A 22,764-nucleotide genomic window follows, 5' to 3' on the forward strand; every position below is an offset into this window, starting at 1 on the left:
CAATGGATTGGTACCCGAAGATTTTGGTGGGCATTGTGCACTGGAAATGAAGCGAGGAACTTCATTTTGTAACCATTCTTGGGTGGCTCGTGCTGAGGCTGCAATGTCCAAGGTCTGCGGCCAACATGTTTGCGTGCCCAAGGCTTAATACACCCACCAGAATATTTTAGCGATAATATTCGGCATTTATTCTGATGCCACGGTCGGTTAGTACGAGCGGAGAGCTGTTATGGCGGCCCACACCATCACCATGGCCGGCGCTTGAGTTCTGGTAGCCAACTGAACAACATTTTCAGCTGACCTCTTTGGCAAGTAAACACGATAATTTTGTTTGTTTACAAACTGCTGGACAACGAATGTTTTCTCATCGGAGAAAATCGAATTCGGCAGTTCACCACTTTTGGCCAAGCGAAGCAACTCTTTTGCTCTTTTGAGTCTATTTTCCTTCTGTTGCGGTGTAAGTTCTTGCACAGTTTGGAATTTCAACGGCTTTACCCCGAAATTGGAAATTATGTCTTAAAGTGAAAAAATACTGAATATTCCCGCTAAATAGAGCCCATACGAAAACCTTGAATGACATGGACCATTTACGAACTTGACCTGCCTATTGACCTAAAACACAGGTGGAAAATTTTAGCCTTCTATCACAATTCATTCGACAGATAATGAGACATAATGTATCAATTCCAATGTTAAGGATCCATATTGTGAGAGTACCAACACAGTATTAGCTAATTTGGGGCTAATCCTCTGTGTTGGGGCATAGGCACTCAGGCATCTGAAATGAGACTCTCGTCCCATTCCCGCGGATTATTGGATTCGTTACTACCAACTATATCTACTAATAATAATATATGCTCCCCTAAGATGGACAGAATTCAATTTCTCGTTAATGATTTGAAGACCTTAACCCTTAGAAAGAAATTTTGCTGGAAGTTGTTCTCGAGCACCATCTAACAACAGTGGTCTCTCAAACTTTGACATCTACAAGGTACTTTTTCCGGTCAATATTTAAAAATTAAAAAAAAAAAATGGCACATTAATTTCAATAAACATTGAAAAACACAACACAAATCACAAAATGTATCGTTCCATTGTTAAGTTTAGGGACACATAGTTTTTGATGCAGAATTCGTATTGTATTATTTAATCCAAGCTGTTCGACAAGAATGTTCTTGGATAACTACTTTTATGTTCTCACTTGTGGAATTTATAGACTATATAGATATAAACATTTTCAAGTTGATATTATCATATTTATCACTTACCCAAGCAGATTCCAATTCATTCAATGTTCCAATTGGATTAAAATTAGTTCGGATTAAGTTGATTTGTTCTGGAACGTTTTCCTCAGTTCTAAGCCCCTTGATACCAATCATGAAAATTTTTGTTCAACGGAAGTGAAGATGGGACCCAAACATTTTTGTGTCTTTTAGGACACACATGCCAGAAATATATGTTTTTCGCAGGGATTAGCATATGTTCTACGTTTGGTTGAAATTTTCAAATCGATGTAAGAGTTGCCTGTAATTGCTTCCAACTTTTCTGTAGAAAATGCAAGCCCTTCCAAATTTGGGAGATCAAGAAATTCTAAAAAAAAAAAAAAAATAAAATAAAATGAAAATATTATTAATGATGTAAAACCTATGTAAGAGATGTAGTACTTAAATCCAGTTTTTCTGGGCGATATCCATGACTTTTGAGATATAGCTTGGCGGTTCTTGAAATGATATTGATACATTAAAATAAAAACTAAATTTATGCGTATTGAAAATAAATTGACGGTTATTTCATTTCAAAATATAAGTAGACGACTAGGTTGAATTTCAAGACCACTCAAATCAAGTGAATTCGACTTCACATATATGGATATTTTGAAGTTAAGCTTTAGAAAACCAGTCGACTTCAACTGTATTCGGAAAAATTGCAAAGCTCTTCCTATATTTTCAGCAGAAAAGTTCTGAAAAATTAACTAATTATTAAAGATTCCAAACTATTAAAAGTGCTGTACTTACTTGCTTCCAGTTTTGGAGGATGGCCAGGGCTACCAGGATGTGTGGCAGCAAATTCTAAAAAAGCACACTAAAATCAAACTAAATATATTAAGATATTAAAAATCAATAGATTGTTTTTGGTTAGCGATTTGATTGATTTTCAGGAATGCTCAAATCAATTGGATTTAATTTCGCGTAAATGCTTATGAAAACCCAACGGATTTTAACTGGTACTTCTTTATGTGAACTTGAACTGAGAATATTTGTTACGATTCAATGGTATTTATTGATTTTCCCTTAAAACCTTTCCAACCATTTATGATAATCAACATTTAAAACAAATTTAAATTCAAATATTAATAAAAAATTAAAACAAAATATTGAAGGCCGTTTTAAACATTTGACTTCCTAGAACGTTTTGATTTGCAAAAACCTTCGGAAGCGCTTGTTTCAGTTTCGGGAACATACTGTAACAATGTAGATAAAAGTAATTACTATTTCCTTTTGTCAATAAAAAATAAGGTGTTCCCTTACATGTCCCTGTCTGGTGTTGGGACGCCATTCAGGAATCAAAAAATCATTATCATTTTCATCCGAAGACGCTGTGTTGTGAAGTCCCTTCTTTTTAGATGCCTGAGAGGAATTATTTGCCAATCCTTGATGATGATGACCCCTCTTCCGGTTATTATAGTTTTGGGCTTTATTTTGTTCTGCATATCTATCGGTATTGGGATTATATTGTGGCCTAGCAATTTTCTTTTGGCGTACACGGGATGATAGCTCAATAAAATCACTGGCACTGCTGGAATTGGTTTCCACAGATTCTCGGCGAATTTGTGGTTTTGTTATGGCCACATTGTTGGTGGTGGCTACAGCTGCCGCTTTACTTGTTGATGGCTGTGGAAGAAAATTCCTAAAATCGCAAGTAAATTATGATATTGTTGTTACCTGTTCTTTGTCTGCGTTAAATTCGTTATTTAAAGTGGCATGTCTGTTATTCGGAGGAACAGTAATTGTGGGCTGCCCAAATACTTTTTCTATCTGTTTTATCTTGTAGTTCAGCTCGTCAATGCGGCGCTGTAACAGAACATATGAAATTAATTTAATATTCGTTATGCATGATTAAATATCTCTCTTGTATGACAAAAATGTTTCTTACATTCTTTTCTTCTTCCAAACTTTCCTTGTCCTTTATACATTGCCGTATCATTTCATCTTTCTCAGTCACATCCGAATTAAGTTTTGCCAGTTCTTCGGAAAACTCTTTTTGCTTTTGTTTCATTTCTTCTTGAAGGTAAGTCAATTCTTTCTGCAAATTAAAATATGTATTCGACATAACATGACTAGGAATAGTACAAAAATTCACCATACCTTGTGCTGCTCTTCCGTTACACTTCTCTCATTTAAAATTTGATTTTTATAGTCGTTATAATCTGTTTGCAATTTTTCAAATTCCTTATAGTATTTATCGGAATTCTTTAATAGATCTGCATAATCTGAAGTTAAACAATCAAGTTTCTGATTTTTCTCCTCTAGCTGATCTTTCAGGCCCTGGCAAAGCTTTGACAATTCATTTAGTTGTTGATTTTCAATCGATTTTTGCATTTCAATTTGTTCTTTGAGATTTTCAATTTCTTGATTTTGTATTTGGCGCACTTGGTCATAGTTTTCTTCCAACTTAAAATATTTTTCTTTAAATACCAGAAAATCATCTAAAATTGTACGATTATTTTCTCTTGCCGCTGACAATTCTTCAGTTAGTTTCCTTATTTGCTCGTCGCGTTCTTCAATACTAGGAAAGTTAAACAAATAAAAAATGTATTGCTTTAGGGCAGTCAAAAATAATTAACTTACCTTTTGCATAGTTCTTGAATATTTTTATTTTTATCTGTAATGCAGCACATTATCTGCTGTTTTTCTGCAGCCGCCTTTTTAAGTTCATCATTAACAGTGGCTATAGTTTCGTATTGCTTCTTTAAAAAAGCTTCAATGTTCTTGACTCCAGGAGGGGATGATTGGTGGCGTTTCTTTGGGGTTTTATTTTTAGTTGATTTTTCAGCATCTTTATTCATTTTGATATTCTGAAAGAAAATAAAGCAAATTATAGGCGATATATAATAATTGGTCTACGTAGGAAAGAGGTTCGTCAATTTATTTGGGGATGTTACTCAATTCAAACACAGAACCTTCCCTTCTAGCTATTTTTAGGGAACTACTCTAGTTTAGTGAAAACTCACTGCTATTCTTTTTTGGGATATATGTTTACACTGATTCCGAGATAGTCGCTTCTTCTTGGGGGACGGGAAAGACTGGGTTCAGGACCCGGATATACTTAACCCATATAGGCAGTATAGGTAATATGGAATTACCGTCCCAACAAGCGGTCAAATGATGAGTCATATAAATCGCTTCCGAGCTATAGCAAATAATCGGTTTTTGGACCTGGATTTTTTATACAACCTAAGAAAATCGCAGTGTCATTGTGGGATTAACAAAACATGTTTATAAGCTACATATACATACATATACTACTATATCTATGACCTGTATATGTTAAATATATACGTGTCTTGAATCAGAAATATCAGGTCAAATATGCGCGTTCCCCTCTCGGATCCCAAGAAAAAATGCTTTTCTGGAATCAGACTACAAATATCTACCTCTAGAAAAATTTTCATTTCTAGACTAGAATTGTTACGAGGCCTCTCTTGTTCTGGATTTCCATAATCTCTTGAGTATATTAGTACATTTATCATCGGGAAAAGCTGGAATATAATACTGATTCCAAATGTTCCCACGCTAAATATTTTCTTCCGTTTTAACCTGTTTCTTTAAATCAAATTTGTGCTTGAAATTGCAAACATTTTCCAAGTCTACAAAACCAACCAACCAACCATGTAATCATTAATAATACATACTTCACTCTTACGAAACTGGGGAAAACCTATTGGTATAATTATATTTATATATTTACCAGTGTTTACAGCGATTTTTATAAATAAATCTGTTTTTTGTTATAAATTAACAAGAATTCTTGACGCCTTTTTCAAAAACTAACGACGAAACGATCGGCAATAACCGAGCAAGTACGACATAAAAATTAAAAGCGTTCCAAACGGTGCAAATAAGAATGGCAAGAGAGAATTCGACGGTTAAGAAAGAGACAAAATGATAAGAGTGAGAGTTTGAAAAGAGACGGAGGGATATGTTTCTGTTTACTTTGTTTGGTAGGGTGAATCTTTAAATACAACGTATCAAATTGTGGCAACTATGCGTTGACACAATGCAAGCCGATGATTTCAATTTTTGTGACTGTTATAAATGACCTTTAGATTGCTAAAAACATTAAAAAATCATTTGAAATGCAATTGGACTATTCCAGAACTGGAAGAATGTTAAAATTTTTAATTCGATAACCGGGTTTCCTTTGTGATTTAAAAAAATGCAAAACTAGTATTTTCTTGAAGGTTCTGGAAGAGAACAAGCATGGAACAATTTTTCTTTTGGTGTCCCTATTCCGTCAAATTATAGTTGTGTTCCAGAACCTGCAAATTAGTACTAATTAGCACTAATTCTGCTACAACGCGTTCCAGTACTCCAAAAACTAGCAAAACTTGCAGCTCTCTCGAGAAAAAAATGGCGCTGAGTGGTGCACATTTCTGCTTGTTTTAGCTACATGAATTTGGCCGAGCAAAAATGTGCATATTGTAAATTTGACATTTAATTGGCAGGGCTAACAAGGCTGAAAAATGTATTGATACATTTCAATAAAGAAAATGATCAACTTGAAAACTAAAGGAAAAACTAATATTTGTCGTGCAAAAAACAAAAAGAGAAAATATGGAGCAACTGATGTATTCACTTTTGGATGATTCCAGCAGTGAAGAGGACTGGCTGAATGAGGAATCAGATTATTAATTATTATTATAAATTATTAATTTTAACTTATCGTCTTCAATACTCATTTTTTAAATGTTGGCGCTCTTTTCAGTAAGGTTTCACCAGTCCGATTTAGGCTGTTTACTTTGGGAATTTTGAATTTTGACATTTTATCGCATTTCTGCTAATTTTCCGTTCCCTTATTTTTTGAGCAAACCTAAATGAGAATGACATTTCGAACTGTTCTCTCTTCTGCTAGTTTTACTACTAAAAAAGTACTGGAACACAACTTATTATATGTGTGTATCATGGTAGAAAAATACAGGTAGATGCATCAACGCTTGAGAACATTGATATGTCAAAGTTTTTTAAATATTTCTTCAAAAATAGGTATATTTGTATATGTTTTCCTACACGGCGCCAATCGGAGGTTGTTATAATATGCATTTTTTAACAATATTTACAAATTTGAGTAATTTTTCATTCAACAATTTCGATTCCAACATTTTTTTGACAGATCATTGTCCCAGCAGCTGTGTCGAAGCGTCTACCTATGGCGTGTATAAAACAATTTGCAATTATTTCAAATTGTTGATGAAAGATATATGCTTATTTTCCACGTTAACGGGCATAATTTTAGGTTGAAACAATATTGTCTCTCTATCTTGGATTCAATTTTGTGGAAAAGCTTTATATTCCATTCATATTTTGTAAGATTCACAATATAGTAATTTTGTGAAAAAAAATGTAAAAAAGACAAAACAAATTGTTGCATTTTCAAAAGTTTATTTGACACTAACTCCGGTCCAAGGTTGCATTTTTCTAGTTTTCTTGAAGCTTCTTTTGGAGCCATAAGAGCAAGTGTATTATAAGATCTCGCTGATCAATTGTCGGACTAACATTTTTCCATTTTCATTCGCTTTACCTCTCTATCTCACAAACAGAAAACGTCCTTAATATAAATTACCGAAAAAATTCGAAAAATCCTGTAAGAGTCCAGTGCAGTGTTGCATTTTGCTAGTTTCTTTGAAATTGAGCAACCTTTCTTATTGAGCCATGAGTTTATGTCTCATCCTCTAAAAATTAGTTATCATGTCGAAGTGAATAGCAAATAACAGTGTTACTATTTTATTGTGATTAACCGTTTCTGAGTCTCAACAATGTTGCATACTTTTTGGCGTTTGTTAAAATATATAATTGGCAAATCTAATTTTTCGAAAAAAAGAGAATAAAAAATCAACTAAGTATAAGTAGGTAATGAAGGAACCCAAGTAGATGTCGATTAATCGAAAATCGCTTGCATCGTTGTATAATTTCGCAGCAAAACATTTCAAATTGACTCCCTTGACAAAACAGAGCAGTTGACTTCGACGCGTTCTTCACGAAACAACATTGAGAAAAATAATTCGGAAAGTGGTTGTCGCGCGACGTGCTACGCGCTTTGCTTTTTGTTTGTGTGACTAGAAAAAAAGAAGAATATGTATGCAAAATTGAAATTGTGAAAATATATGAGAAAAAATATTTACAATTATTTGTGTTTACATTGTGGCAATTGTTTGTGTTCTGTTTTCGTAAATGAAATATGATTTTGCGTTTCTAAATTTTTGCAATTTGTGTTTTTTTCACACTATGCCCCCCATTCATAATTTGTGTACTATATACCTATGCCTTAAAAAAATATGAATAAATATTGTATATTTTTGGTGTTGTTGTTCTTTTGAGTGTGTCGTGAAAGAATGAATCTTGTGAGATAAGCAGAGCATCTTTGAAAACTCAATGAATTGTTGTTAAAATAATACAAAATATATAAACACCGCATGAAGGGAGTGCAAAAAAAAATTTAAATGTGATATGTTGTGCAAATAACACAAAATAATTGATGTGTCTAAAATTGGCAAGCTATTGTTGTGTATGCCTGGTTTATTCAATTATTCCGAATTGTATTGTGTGTAGGTGGAACATCATAAACAAATGAAAATGTTTGCTTGCGTGTTCAATTAAATAAAGTCTTGCAATTGTTACAAAAATTAAAGTGTTCTTTCCTTAAAAAAGTACAAAAGAATTTGGTTGAGCTTACTGTGTGTATAACAGTGTGCAAGTGTGTGTGTATGATATGGTCAAAAGCCGCTAAGGAATAAGAATGAAAAGGAAGTTAAATAAACATAAACCTAAAGTCCTATCCAATCGTTGAAAAGGCAGATGCAAAAACCTGCCACATACCAACCGTACAGTAATTGAAAGCAAGAAGAAGAGGAAGACATTCAAACAACAACAAGGATTACTCATCACGTCATAACAACGACAACAACAAGAACTATCAACACGGTATGTTGTGGCATTAACGCGTTTTTTCGGTTTGTGGCTCTTCCTCCTCTCTTGTTCTCTAATTCAACTAAGCCCCAACAACTCCAATCAAGCCATAACAATAATGCAATAACAGCGGCAAAAACAACTTTTCGCAACAACAATAACAAAAACAGCTGCCCATACAATGAGAACAACAACACAACAAATTCTATACAATAACAACAAACCAGTTGGGGCATCTCTGTTTTGAATTTGATGTTTGTTACTCCCCATCCCTCTCAGTTTATTTTACTCTATTAGAATTTGTTTCCCCAAAGTTTCGTACTCTCTATCTCTCTCTCTCCTAAATTTAATTCATTGTTTTTCATTCTCTATGTTCTCACTACGTCATGCATACTTAAATCTTGTTTCATGTTTGCAAAATGTGTCGGGAAAAATCTAAAAATAGTTCAAATAAATGCTAAAAATCCATAAAATTTTGTGAATAACTAACAACAGCAAATAAAAAGGTGAAGTGTTATAAAAATAAACCAGAAAAAAAGAAGAAGAGCGTCTGCGCGCCTCTTTGCCACAGGAAAAAAGGAGCATTGCGGTGCGTCGCCCCTTGAACAATGACAGAACGTAAATTCACCCGTGCTTTAAATAAGCCGGGTATGGCAGCCCAGTTGCGTGAGACCGTGTCACAGGTGGTGCGGGAAAATGCAGTGTTGGTAAGTGCTTCAAGTTAATTATTAATTAAAACATATTAATAGGGTCTTTATTTGTAGAGAAAATTTGAAGGGAAAGTGAGGCAAAATGAAAAATAATCATAAAAAATATTTTATTTATGGATCATATGTCCTGAAATTGTGTAAAAAGTTGGGGATTTGTGGGACGCACAATGTTGCAAGAAATGCATTTTGGAACTATTTCATGGAGATTGTCTTAACAGACAAATTCTGTAACAAATTGCTTTCATGTAAGATATAGGTGTTTTGGAGCTAATTATGCAGTTTTTGTTAGTCACCCATAATTGAACTTGAATTTTCATAATGCAATGACTGTGTCGTACCCAGGAGAAAGGGTGAAGGCTGTGTCCCTTAGCCGGAAAGCAAATAAATATATTATTCATTATTGGAAAGAGTTTAGCTGCCATGAGAACCTCCTTGCTTACGTCCATTAAATATATATTTTTATCTGAATGATTATCATTCTGACCCGAAAACCGAATTCGCTGACAAAACAACGGCTTTATGTTGAATATGATTCAATAAATGTGGAATTTATGACAATAGGAAAGGAAGTGAATTAGGATTGATTTGAAACATAAATGTATAGGAGTGGAGACATGGGATTTATATATATTTTTTTTCAAGGCTACCTAAATTCAAGCGCTTGCTTGAAGTTGTCGACACTTTGGTATTTTTTAGTGCCAACCTTGCTTTCCAAAATACTCCAGACACAATAGTCCAACGGATTGGTGGCCATTGAGAGCTGGAAATGAAGCGAGGAACCTCATGTTGTAAAAATTCTTGGGTGGCGAGTGCTGAGTGCGATGGTGCTAAGTCCTGTTGGAATGTCCAAGTTCTGCGGCCAAAATGTTTGCATGCCCAAGGCTTTAATACACACTCCAGAATATTTTTGGCAATAATAGTATGGCATTTATTCTGATGCCACGGTCGATTAATACGAGCTGAGAGCGACCATCGGCTGTAATGGCGACCCACACCATCACCGTGGCAGGCGCTTGAGTTCTGGGGTCCAACGGAAGGTGCACATTTTTAGCTGACCACTTTGGCAAGAAAACACGATCATTATGCTTGTTTACAAACTGCTGGACAATGAATGTTTTCTTATCGGAGAAAACCAAATTCGGCAGTTCACCACTTTCGGCCAAGCGAAGCAACTCTTTAGCTCTATTGAGTCTATTTTCTTTCTGTTCCGGTGTAAATACTTGCATTTTTTGGAATATCCGAGCTCATTTTTCCGGTCATCAATTGGTTGTTCTAGGAATTTAGTCAAAAATATTTGTATATATCGTAAATTCTAGAATCTTTTAACAGAACACGATATTTAGAACAAGAACAATTGAATCACAATAGGCATTCCTAATTTTTGTGAAACCTTTTTTTGGAAAAAGGGTGTGTCACACTTATACTCACCCTTCTGTATATTTAAAACTTAAATTTTGCAATACAAAATGGTTGCGAGTGTGCACCTCTTGTGTCTGCGGCAATGCGTGTATGTTGCAAATTCCCAAGCGTCATCATTCGTTGTATGTGAAATACACCCCGCCATGCATACCTACATGCCATCCAAAACATGTGTAGTCACCAAAAGGAACCGGCCCACACCTTATTTCCTCACTTTAAGTTTTGTCACCCAACATTGCACTGCTCACACTCTTCGTGCATATTATGTGTATGGTGGTAGCCTTTATCATCAACATGGTTGCCTTGCAGCGTTTTGTTGAGCGCCAACAACATTCAGTGGCAAAAGTTCGTGCTGCATTTCGTGTTTTTTTCTCGTTTCTTCTTCTTTTTGTTTCATAACTCTGTTTACACATGGAGCTAGCTGTGTGTGCTCCCAAGATTATTGACCCCTTAAAGGGATTGGTAAGAACTTTGAAAACAACATCTGAGTCAACAGTTTACTGGAAATTGAAAATGTTTTGAGATCGGAGGAAAAACTAAATGCAATTTGAATTGAAAGAGGAGGAAAATCAACAAAGGTAATAAAATGTTGTAGGACATTTTGCTTGGGAAAATTTAATCTATTTCTTATTTCATTTTATAGAAAATTTAATTATTAGGCAGTTGCTGGAGAGAGTGGCCACGTGGATTTTCGAAAAAAAGGTTCAAACTCCGTAGAGTGTAACGGGGAGTTCGGCAAGGCTTAAGACACAGACACTTAAGACATAGCCTTTGATTGAAAAGAAGGAACGAGATTCTCATGGCATTAGCCTGCCACAATTAAGCTGCATACATGGACTCCTTGCTGACCTCTTTTGACGCTATATGTCGGTCTGTGGTTACCTCTGGGTAACAGTATGGTCTGCTACAGGGTGCCCGGTACATCAACATAAATGCATGCTTTTGTTGCAATACCTCCTTGCTGTGAGACTCACAGAGTGTAGGACCAACCACACCAGAGAGCCTCCAGATCAAGAAACTTGTAAGGCAGGCTGAGTAGTATTCATACTAATGCTACAGAAGATATTGATCATGCGGGTAACATTCAGGCGATGCAGTGCCAGAGCTACCTCAACACACTCTGGGTTTTGGGGCGATTGGGCTTACATTGAGCACTACACGATTCACTTCTTTAACCCAGCCAAACTTAATCAACTAAGCCAATATCACCAGGCTTAACTCCTATCCTTCCATTTCAAGGCAGAACCAAATAAAAAATTAGAACCTTTAGCTGTTACATGAAGATAATACAGTTCTCGGAGACCATTAGCCATCTATTGTAGCTAAAGATCGAGAGCTGCCTCGAAAATTACATCTGAGTTCCGAAGGAATATTCGCACTGGAGCTTTAAATCTTCACAAGAAGTGAAAATTTGCAACATTAAAAAAAATTGGAAAAAATTCTAGCTTCATTCAAGGCATTCGATACTTCCATAATCCATATGACCACATCGAAATGAAAATTTCCTGATTTTGACCAACGGTGCTCAAGTAGCAAACAAATATGATCATCTCTCATAATACCAACAAAAAAGAGCAAAAATACTCAACATAAATTTCAATTAAGCAAAAATTCATAGAAAAGATAGCAGCATCTATGTTCTGATGATGATTCTAACAAATGTTTTTGTTTAGACAACAATAATAACAAAAAAAAAACACATCAATAACACGGCACTTCAAGCGAAGGTCAAAACCACATTTTATGACGCAATGAAATGAATACCTAATTCCATTCTATAGCACAATAAAATAAAACTGAGAGAGATGGAGAGAGACGTATGGCACTAGAATTACCCAAAAAAAACTCTATAGACTGATAAATGGTTTTATGGTAATACACAAAAATTGTTTTTCTAATCTTCACACATCATTGGGGGTCTAGTGGGAAACAAACACAAGCACCATAACCGCACTTGGGTCTGGCAATGTGAATATGTAATTATGCCAATATTACCTGCTTGACCGGAATATGCCGCATGCCAATCCAAGCATTCCATGTGGTCATTGCTCACTTTGTGGCACAAAGTTTATTTACATTTTTCCACATCTCTCCCTCTCTTCTCTCCTGTTCAAATTCATTAAACAAAATAAATAAGAAAAAATTCTTTTATTTGAAAATTACTTAGCCGGAGTAAGTAGCCGTTGTAAATGGCGATAAGGCGTTTCCCTTTAAAAAAAATCGTATACCTGCCTTGTCTTGCAACACTGACCCGCATACATTTTCCAAATGGGATTTTTGGTGTGTTTGTTTGAATTACGAAATTCATGGTCAATGTTTTGTTTGTTCTTTTCCATTTTCTATTGTGGATGTTGTTCCTTCTTTTTCCAAAGAATTTTATGATTGTGCGATTAAAGAATACGTTGTTTATTGAGTGCGGGAAATTTCAAAATTGTGATGGGTATTTTCAAAATGTTTATCACAATTTTTGAAAAGCATTTATTTTATAAGAGTTGAAAGGAGCTTTGGAAAAGCCTTCGATGAGAATCAGTATTGTGAAAGAAAAATGCTTTGGGAATTCTGATAATCAAAATCTCAAAATTTTTACTAAGCGCTGGAATATTTGGATAAAAGCATATTCATCGGTACAATCGTTAATGTAAACGTTATTTACAACATTGGAATTAAAAAAATCATGATTCGAGAAACTCGCTCCAATTTTTTCATAGTGTGAAACTCACACGACTTTGAGCGGGAGAGCTCCTGAGATAAAGAAGTAAAATAGTATCAGTGGGTTTTGCCGACAGATCTATATCCCCAGTCTTGAGTTATGATTATTCAAACTGTTCACCCTTTATGGGAGAAGTTCCGAAGCATTTGGCCAATATTGTCCAATTCGTATCTGACCTAAGACTGACATAAATATTACAACGTGTCAGATTTGGACTATATCGACTACTTCTTATACTTTATATGAGATATGTACATTTTTTTGGAAAATGTGGAAATATGCGTGAGGACCAATGATGTTCATCTAATACAGATAAAAATATTGGTATTTGCAAAATTTGAAGGAAATCTGACATTTATATCCAATTTTATGCGAAATCATAAATTCCGATAAATTACATATTCATATCTGATTTCTGATTAAGAGAAATATTTAGATATAACAAGTTGTAAAGAATCGCCGACTTATTTTGCAAGTTATGACAGATATAAGTATTGAAAATTGTGACCCTCTGTTGTGGATGAGCTTCTGGTACCTCATGGTTGTTTGTGTGTGGGAAATTTGAGGAGATGGATTTGGAATCGGATTTTAATTTTGTGTTTTACGAGATTCATGGATATCAAAAATTTGACCCCTTGTGGGGGAGGGACTAGAAGTTGTGGGCCGATGTAACCCATTTTCACAACAGACCTTGGGTTAATAAAAATATTGTGATTTGTGTAATTTGAGGAGAACCGGATGCTTATTTGGGATTTTATGGTCGTTTTGGTTATTCAAAACTTCGACCCTTTGTGGGGGAGGTACCAGAAGGAATGGTCCGATCACCACCATCTTTATAGCAGATCTTGTGTTGATAAAAATATTGAGATGCACCAAGTTTGAATGGAATCTGATGTTAATTTCGTGTTTTACGAGCTTCATGAATATTCCAAATTTTGACCCTTTGTGGGGGAGGTACCAGAAGAAGTCGACCGATATATCCCATTTTCACACCAGATTTGTGTTTATAAAAATATTGTGATGTGTGTAATCTGAGGAGATCCAGATGCTTATTTGGGATTTTATGATCGTTTGGGTTATTCAAGACTTTGACCCTTTGTGGGGGAGGTACCAGAAGAAATGGTTCGATCTGTACCATCTTCATAACAGATCTTGTGTTGATGGAAATATTTAGATACACCAAGTCTGAATGGAATCGGATGTTAATTTCGCGTTTTTTGATCTTCATGAATATTCAAAATCTTGACCCTTTGTGGGGGAGGTACCAGGAGGAGTCGACCGATATATCCCATTTTCACACCAGACCTAGCACTGATGCAAATATTAGGATTTGCAAAGTTGGCGCAAAATTGGATTATCCTTTCTCTTTCTGTGCAATAAATTATTTTCTTTGAAAATATTGACATTATGTGGTGGAGGTACCAGAAGAAGTGGACCGATCTAAGTTTGACAATAATAAAATACGATGTACCAAGTTTGGATGAAATGGAATACTCCCTTCGAGAGTTATCGTGCGCACCAGCCAGCCAGCCAGACAGACGAGCATAGCTAGATCGACTCCAAATGTCCTGAAATGAATTTGGTCCAAAGAGACCTAGGGCCAAAAACTGTTTTTTGCTGAGGCACGTTTTGGCCGTATCAAATGATATACCCTCTCTAGTTACATGGCTGAATTACTTTATTTTACCTGACAAAAATAATAAGTCCGTCCAAGTCAGTCAAAAATAAATCCAGCTAAAATTGATTTAAATTGGTTCAAATCAAAGCTCAGAAAGGGCCACTTCGAGTGGGTGCGTAAAGTGCGCTCCAAGATTTTAACGAGCAGATCCTATTCCTGCCGAGAACTTGTCATGGGCATGGGTATTGTGAATCTGTATTTTCTCAATATAGCTGCAAACGAAACAAAAAAAATAATAAATTGAAGAACAGTGTCGCCAACCAGCCCCAACATAGCGTATGAATTCCAATCGATTTCTTCTATTTCGAGTATTCCGACTTCCATTCTTATTTTTCAAGCAGCAATTACTCGCGAGCTTTTTCACATAAAATAAAAGAGTGGAGAATAAACTTCTGGTAAAAATACCACTTTCGAGGTTTTTTGATCCAACCCGTAATTATATTTCACTTGTGAGTAAAAACGGGCAAATCTGAATTCTGAACTTCAGATATAGACAAAGCACATTTTATTTCAAAGCACATTATTTAAGAACGACACTATTATAAGCTCAGTCTTTTCGTTGTAACTTTTCAAAGGGTCAACATTTTTGAAAAGTGAACGTAGTATATATTTCTGAACATAGCACAACGTATTAATATTTCTGCTAAATACAGATAATTTTTGAAGACCTCCATTTAAATTTTCGAAATATTTTTATTTTTGTCAAACTTAGACCCAGATGGAAACAGTACTGTCCATAAAATTATTTTTATTCTATTCCTCCCCCCCCCCCCCCCCCAATTTACATGCCACGATCACAGGTGAATGCACATGGGAACAACAATTGCCATACTAATCCAAGATTTCCAGAATACAATTTGTCCTCTATGAACGCTAAAAACGCTACTACTTTGATTACACTCCAAGTAAGTTTTCATGCCAACGCCAAACTTATTTGCTTAACAATAGCTCGCGCATTTAACAATAAACAAACTAGTAAATAATAGAATAATTAAACATCCCCCATCCTCAACAATGTAAATAAATAAATTATTATGTCATGAAATCGCAGTCAGTCAGTCACTCAGTCAGCCAGCCAGCCATTCAGTTAGTCGGTTTGTAGAGTTTCCTAATGATGTTTGTACTTTTGCTTCCAACTCAATTAAATTTTTTTATAAATAAAACGAGAAAAATAAACGGAAATCGAAATCGAATCTTTTTGCTTTGAAAAAATATTGTCACTTGTGTATTGACTGAAACTCCGATCGATTCAATCGTGATATTTGTCTTGTGATCCGTTTTGTTTAATGACAACAAAACAAGTTTTCGAAAAATCACTGCTAATTGCAAATTTGATTGTGGCTTCGGCTACTTAATAATTTCTCTAAATAAAATTTTCGATTGAACAAACAAAAAGCACACACGTTGACAAATTTTATGTGCACACACACAAAGAAAGATATTGCCGGATGGTATTTTTTTTTAATTATTACCACTTGATAGTGATATAATAACCAGATTACTTCCTACGGATATTTGTACATTCGTATACATACCTAGATCCATATGTAGGTATTTTGTGTAAGAAATCTCAAATTTGCAGAAATTTTTTCGGTCCTTTGAATTCTCTGTGAGAATAGAAAATGGTTTATTTGGCGAAAAATTAATTTGCACTCATAGCCTACGATCGTGGCATAACATTTGTGAGAAATATATGAGAGCAAATAACTTAATGAACATTATTAAAATGAATTACTTCTAATAATAATTATTTCCTATAAATGTTTTCCATTTATTGTTCCACAACTTTTTGCCATATTTGAACGTGAGAGAGAAAATTCTATCAATACCCGATACAGAGAAATTTTTAATGGGAATGACTTGAACCAATATTATTTAAGGGAAATTTGGACATAATTATATACTACATCAGAGCTTAGAAACTTACGTACCAATTGAATTCCACCAGAAGGTCTATTGCCAGTATGCCCTAATCGCTTTTTGGGTGTGAGTAAAATTCGCTCGAAAACGAGCAGCTTCTACTCTTACCGTGTACACGTTTTATTTTTGTCACACCATTGGTATACCCCCCACCATACATAGTATGGAGGGTATATTAAGTTTGTCATTCCGTTTGTAACTCATCGAAATAATAATTTTAGACATCACGCTTGAGTTAAAATGAATTATCATAGGGAGCTATTATTTTGCTCAGGCCAGTCTATCGTCTGCGGGCAGGTCAAGTTTAAAGTAGGGCTATATCGGTCCACGATATCGTATAGCCCCCATACAACGGTACCCCCGATATTCGGTATTTTGATAATTTAGGAACATTATTCACCGGAATTGTTTCAAATTTCATATTTGTTGTTCCGAAAGGATACTATATTCTATGGCAGAAAATTGTCTAAGAAAGTCTAGGCCTTCGTATTTGAAGTTCCTAATGGGTACTACAGCCTGTGACAGAAAATGTAATTGTCTATACAGGTACAATTCTTCGTATAGCCTATTAATGTATATCTGATAATTTACGTCAGTTTCTAAATTCTCCTTTCAATTAATTTTCTAATACAAATCCATGTTTGGATATATATCTCCCGCAGAAGATTTGCAATATTAGGATCCGATCCTAGGTATATAGTAACTTCTGTTTCTCTACGTTCTGAAGGCTTCAGCTATCATCTTTTTTAAAAGAATTGAAGTTGATTTTCTCGAAAGATAGAAAATCCGCTTTCAAAAATTGAAACACTACCAGGAAATTCGAAATCGATTCTCCGTAGGTGGAACACCTCCTTGAAAAATGTATTCAATATTGGTTCAAGTCTTCGATTAACTTTATATAACATTTTAGATCATTATTGTTGTTTCAAAGGTCGAAGTCAAAAATTTGTATCAACTGAAGTCAATATGGCTAAGCCTTAGCTATATTTTGAAAGTTATTTGGATTTGGCTGTGGTACCCAAAAAGGAAATTTAAAACAATTCCGTTGAATAAAGTCGCTAATATCATCAAAATACCGAAAAAATTGAGGTACCGTTATATATGGGGTATACGAAGACGTGGACTTGCATAGACAATTTCCTGTCATAGGTTGAAATATCCATTACGAACTTCAAATACGAAATGTGAAACGATTCCGGTGAATAACGTCACTAAAATCGTCAAAATACATAATATCGGGAGGCATCGTTATATGGTGGCTACGAAGATGTGGACCTGCATACGAAATTTTTTGTCCGAGGCAGAGCTAATGGGCACTTTTATGAAATTCGAATATGTAATTTGAAACGATTCCAGTCAATAATGCCGCTAAAATCATCAAAATATCGAACATTGTGCCTCCTTATATCGTTATATGGGGGCTACACGAAAACTCATATTAAAGCAGAACTTCGAATGCTCGCTCTGATTCAAGTGAGGAATAAAACGCTCTTGAATTCGACCCGGAGTACTCCTGCGAGTAGAAGGAAGAACACACTCGAATAAGACTGTGCATGTTTTGCTAATTTTGGGGTGGGTGTAGGCGTTACTCTAGCCACCGGCCTTTTGTACCCGATTTCACTCGTGGAGTACATCTTTATTCTATTCCGAGGATTTTGAATCCCATTCATATTCCCCAAACAGGAGTGACTCGGGATCGCTACCGACTTAAGCAAAATAGTGGAGAGTGAACTTTGCGTAAAACTCGTACTCTTCGAGCACTCTCGCTCGCGAGTAAAATCGAGAAAACTGGAGTTCCGCAAGTAATTCCTTGTTCGATTTTAAAGTAGATGGGCTATTTAAATTTCAACTGAAAATACATTGCTAACCTGTCATTAGCAGTTCATTCCCAAGACTAGACTAAAATAACTCGTTCTTCCCCAACAACACATAAGATCCCACTCTAACGATGTCGTTAGCTATGGTTAAGGACATAAAACCCCTGGTCATGAGAGGGCTCTTTTAGACGATGCAATGTTGGAATTAAGGAATAAATATTTTTTTAAAACTCTTATTAATTGTGAATAACTCAATTTAATTTTAGCCCAAATTTTCTGACTGTAATTACTTGGTAATCGCAGAGTCATAAGTATATCGTGAAATTGTGCTTACTTTTTGATGATGTACCACAAAAACTTGTTCTACGACATTTGTAAAACAACATTAAAAAATATCTTATTAATTGTGAATGTAGTGAATTCAATTCCATTGCCAAATTTACTAACAAGATTAACATTTTTTCTCTTTCTTCCTCTTTTACATCCCTCCGTTCATGTCATTTTACTTGGCAACGGTTTGGACAAACAAACAACCAGATGAAGTTTCCCGTCAAAGAGAGTCATAGTCATCATTCGGTAAATCGTTGTTTCTTTGCAATCTCAGTGTGTACTAAATGTGTTGTGAAAATTTACCTTTTACTTTTCTTCCTCTCAATGTTTGGCCAAAAGAAAGGAAAAACGTTTTTGTTGTAAATGAAAGTTGTGTTTTCTTTTTGACTTCTTTTAACTTCTTTTTCTATTTGCCATGAAAAAAACCAAAAAGGTTGAAGGTCAATGCAGTCTGGGCTCATCAATTATGGAAATCTTATTAGAGATGCAAAGAAAAAAATATATATCTTCCTCATTGACCTTCTTCCACCATATGGCAAATGGTTATCATATTGTTTACATTTTTTGTTTTTAAATTATTTATAAATTAAATATTTAAATAGTCATTACACTTTTTTCATATTCCCACATTACTACATCTTCCTTGAGTACTACAGAGAAGCTCACACATTCCATATTCCAAATACAATTTCCATGCATGACCATATTACACACACATTTTTACACTCAGCCAGTAAGACTGACTAGCGTCTGACTATCGTCTGTCTGACACACTTCCCCACCATACCCATGTATGAAATTTTTATGGCTCAAAGATGATAGCATTTTTTCCCATAATTTTCTAATGATTATTATAAATAAATGTTACCAACAGAGGAGCATCGTCATACTCCCAGTCCTCCATCATCATCGTCATGAGCAGCATTATGATAATCATATTCATTATTGTCATTATGTGTATTATTGTATTATGTATGTAAATCATCTCCCAGCTACTGTGACAGCCGATTTCACAGCCAAAAACACTCTGTATATAAACACACACAAACATATATACGAGGGAAGAATATACATTTTGGCATGTACCTTTGAGAATTTATTAAATTTTTTTCATTCGTTTCTTAAATGCATGTTTCATTTATTGAACTTTTTTGAATAAATTTGGTCCTTCGACTTGTACATATTTTAATAATTATATTTGGTCCTTTGACTTTGAAAGTTTGTTACTTATTTTATTGAGAACTATAGTGACCAGATACTGATCAGTTGAAAATCTGTATAAGACCGATGGGATGCAATAGTTCCTTCTCAGGGATAGAGAACGCTGAAAATCACACGTCAATAGCAGAACTGGCACACTATGGATTGATTGATATCGAGGGTGATTTTTATACCCTCCTCTTTCAAAACCCAGATATATTAACTTTGTCATATCGTTTGTAACATTCCTAAATATTGGTCGTAGACCCCATTCATGATCAGCATAAAATTCTAAGTTAATTTAACGTCTTCCGTCTGTCTGTCTGTTGAAATCACGATACAGCCCAGATTATTTGACGTAGAGCTTCAAAATTTGGCAGAACAATTTGTATTGTGTCTAGGATGGTTGGTGCTGAAAATATAGATATATCGGCCCACATTTTGGTATAGATGCCATGTAACAGTACCTCCCAATATTCATGGGTTCTGGATTCTAGTCATAAAGGTGGAGTGTAGTAAAAATTCGGCCATGCAGAACTTAATGTTTTTTACTTGTTTTAGTAGTTATAGGAAAGTTTTCAAAAAAAAAAAAAAAAGAATAGACATATAATTCAGAAAAATTCATGAAATCTATATTTGAATCGATAGTATGGTCCATAAATTTAATGTTTGAAGATAAGTTCAAGGAAATATTGACCGCGACTGCGCCTTCAAAACTGTCAATCGTCTTAGTCAAATTTTGACACACTCTTTTCAACATTTCGGGCGGTGTATCTCATGAATAGACGCTTCAATATTGTCTTCCAATGCCTCATATCTTATAATCTAGGCGACCAATTGACCGGTCCTGAACTCTCATCGGCACCGTCTTTTTGCAACCACAGGCCATTCAATTCAAGTTCTTGCACTTTAAGCAAAAAAAGTTGGATTTCATGTCACGGTAGTGCTAACCATTCACAGATACGTTAAGATTTGTAGCATTTCGAAGAAGTACGGTCGAATGAAGCTACCAGCCCACAAACCGCACCAAACTGCGACTTTCTCTAGATTAATGGGAAGCTAATTTTCACTCCAAAATCGAAAAAAATATTTACGTACCCATTGCGCCAAAATGAGCTTCGTTGCAGAACACAATTTTTCACTCTTGACCTTCCTGAGCACACATTTTGATAAAAGAAAAATTCATGAATTTGCAAGTGTGGTTCGTTTCTGAGACGATTCATGGTTAAATTATAGATCAAACTGAAGATATTTGACAGTGAAACAAAACCTGCGAACATGTCCGGACTCCGGAGATGATGACTTGTGTGTAAGGTTGAACACCTATCTCGCGGAGCTTGTCACCTACATCCATGCGAGAAATATGAAATATACGTTACTAAATCAACGGTCTGCGGAGATGAGAACACAGCTGAATGTAGGACGATCGAAATATAATTCCAATCACGAACTACCCCAAGATCCTAGGGGTCACATTCTTGAGCATATTAAAGTCGTCCGCGTAAGGACCTCTTATAACTCGATAAGTCGGTCTGTGGTCAGCTATACGGTCTCAGTCTGGTCTGCGAATACAATTGCTACGCAGTAGAAGAACATCCAGACCTGCCAGACTTCTGCCCTGAGGACTGCGACATTTTGTACATGAGGAGGCGAAGGTCCTTCCTGTACGTCGGCATGCTTTTGCTTTTGTTGCAGTACCTGCATGGGTGTTATCGTGAGGGTTCATCGAAACCATCATATGGTGGAAAAAACTCCCCCACCCAGGCATGTCGGGAAGGACATACACGAACAAGAGCAAAAAGTCCAACGCTATAAGAGTGAGCCTCCATATTAAAAAGCCTATCAGGCAGGTCTGATTGGCATTCATACCGATTCAGTCACAGAAGACAAATCAGGGCAGATTTGGCGTTCAGGACGGTGCAGTCGTCACAATTCGTATTGGGAACGAATTGATGAAAATGCGCGAAATGTCTGCTCGGCTCGTGACACAGACCCGTTCAATACGCTGCATAATCATTTGCTTTTGTTGCAGTACCTGCTTGTGTGTTATCGTGCAAGTCATCCAAACCGTGATATGAAAGGGGGTCCACGCTGTAAGAGAGAGCCACTAGTTCAAGAAACATAACAGGCGGGTCTACGTGGCAGTCAAATATGCCATCAACAATTACAGTATAAATGCCATCCTCGGAGTCCACTCCCGCCATCCATTGCAACTGAAGAACGTTGGCTGCCTAGACAAACCAGAGATGTGCAAAATGTTTGGCCAGCGTGTGATACAGGCCCGCACAATACCCTGCACCTCTTTAACTGTCCTGCCAAACCTACCCCACTTACTCCAGAAGACCTTTGGTTACAGCCGGATTTAGGGCCGGATTGACAGAAATCCAATCAAACATGGGAAGTTGTTACAACAACAACAAAATGTTTAAACAAGTGTTGTAAAAACGATAATAGCTAAAAAATCACCCTTTAGTATCAATATTTTGTTTTTTTGTGCCAATATCAGAGCTCCGATTTACTCGATTTTTGCTCGTGCGTGAAAAATACTTGAGCGTGGAAGTACTTGAAGAGTACGAGCCTTATAAGAAATGTACTCGCCACTCTTTTTTTGTGGGAAAGCGCTCGCAAGTAATTTTGGTTTAAAGAACCGGCATAAATAGAATCTGTTCATAAATAGAATCTGTTTATAGGAAATTATATAAAAACTTTCAACTTACCCTCGTATGTCACTTCTTTTGCCTTTTCCTCTAAATTTATCATACGAATACATTTTCGCGCATAAACCAAATTTTGTATT

General features: G+C 35.6%; 2 protein-coding genes across 5 annotated transcripts in view; one reads left to right on the forward strand and one right to left on the reverse strand.

Moving 5' to 3' along the window:
• Positions 1-2,265: 2,265 nt before the first annotated feature.
• LOC101887587 (interaptin-like) lies at positions 2,266-5,091 on the reverse strand. Its single transcript, XM_059121397.1, has 7 exons — positions 4,969-5,091; positions 3,849-4,075; positions 3,366-3,786; positions 3,154-3,303; positions 2,943-3,071; positions 2,529-2,891; positions 2,266-2,461 (listed from the first exon to the last, which is right to left on the reverse strand). The coding sequence occupies exons 2-7, from the start codon at positions 4,064-4,066 to the stop codon at positions 2,387-2,389; spliced, it is 1,356 nt and encodes a 451-aa protein (XP_058977380.1). The 5' UTR covers positions 4,067-4,075; positions 4,969-5,091; the 3' UTR covers positions 2,266-2,386.
• Positions 5,092-7,197: 2,106 nt separating this feature from the next.
• Positions 7,198-22,764, forward strand: part of LOC101890669 (dedicator of cytokinesis protein 9) — an 87,314-nt gene continuing 71,747 nt past the window's right edge. For 2 of the 4 annotated variants that reach the window (XM_059121179.1, XM_059121180.1), the window contains exon 1: positions 7,199-8,890. In XM_059121179.1, the coding sequence (XP_058977162.1) occupies positions 8,792-8,890 (99 nt within the window). In that variant the 5' untranslated portion in view covers positions 7,199-8,791. Of the gene's footprint in view, positions 8,891-22,764 lie in introns of all 4 variants that reach the window. The other 2 variants (XM_059121178.1, XM_059121177.1) reach the window with 2 other exon arrangements.

Source organism: Musca domestica, unplaced genomic scaffold, assembly GCF_030504385.1.
Source record: "Musca domestica strain aabys unplaced genomic scaffold, Musca_domestica.polishedcontigs.V.1.1 19, whole genome shotgun sequence".
NCBI classification, from domain to species: domain Eukaryota; kingdom Metazoa; phylum Arthropoda; class Insecta; order Diptera; family Muscidae; genus Musca; species Musca domestica.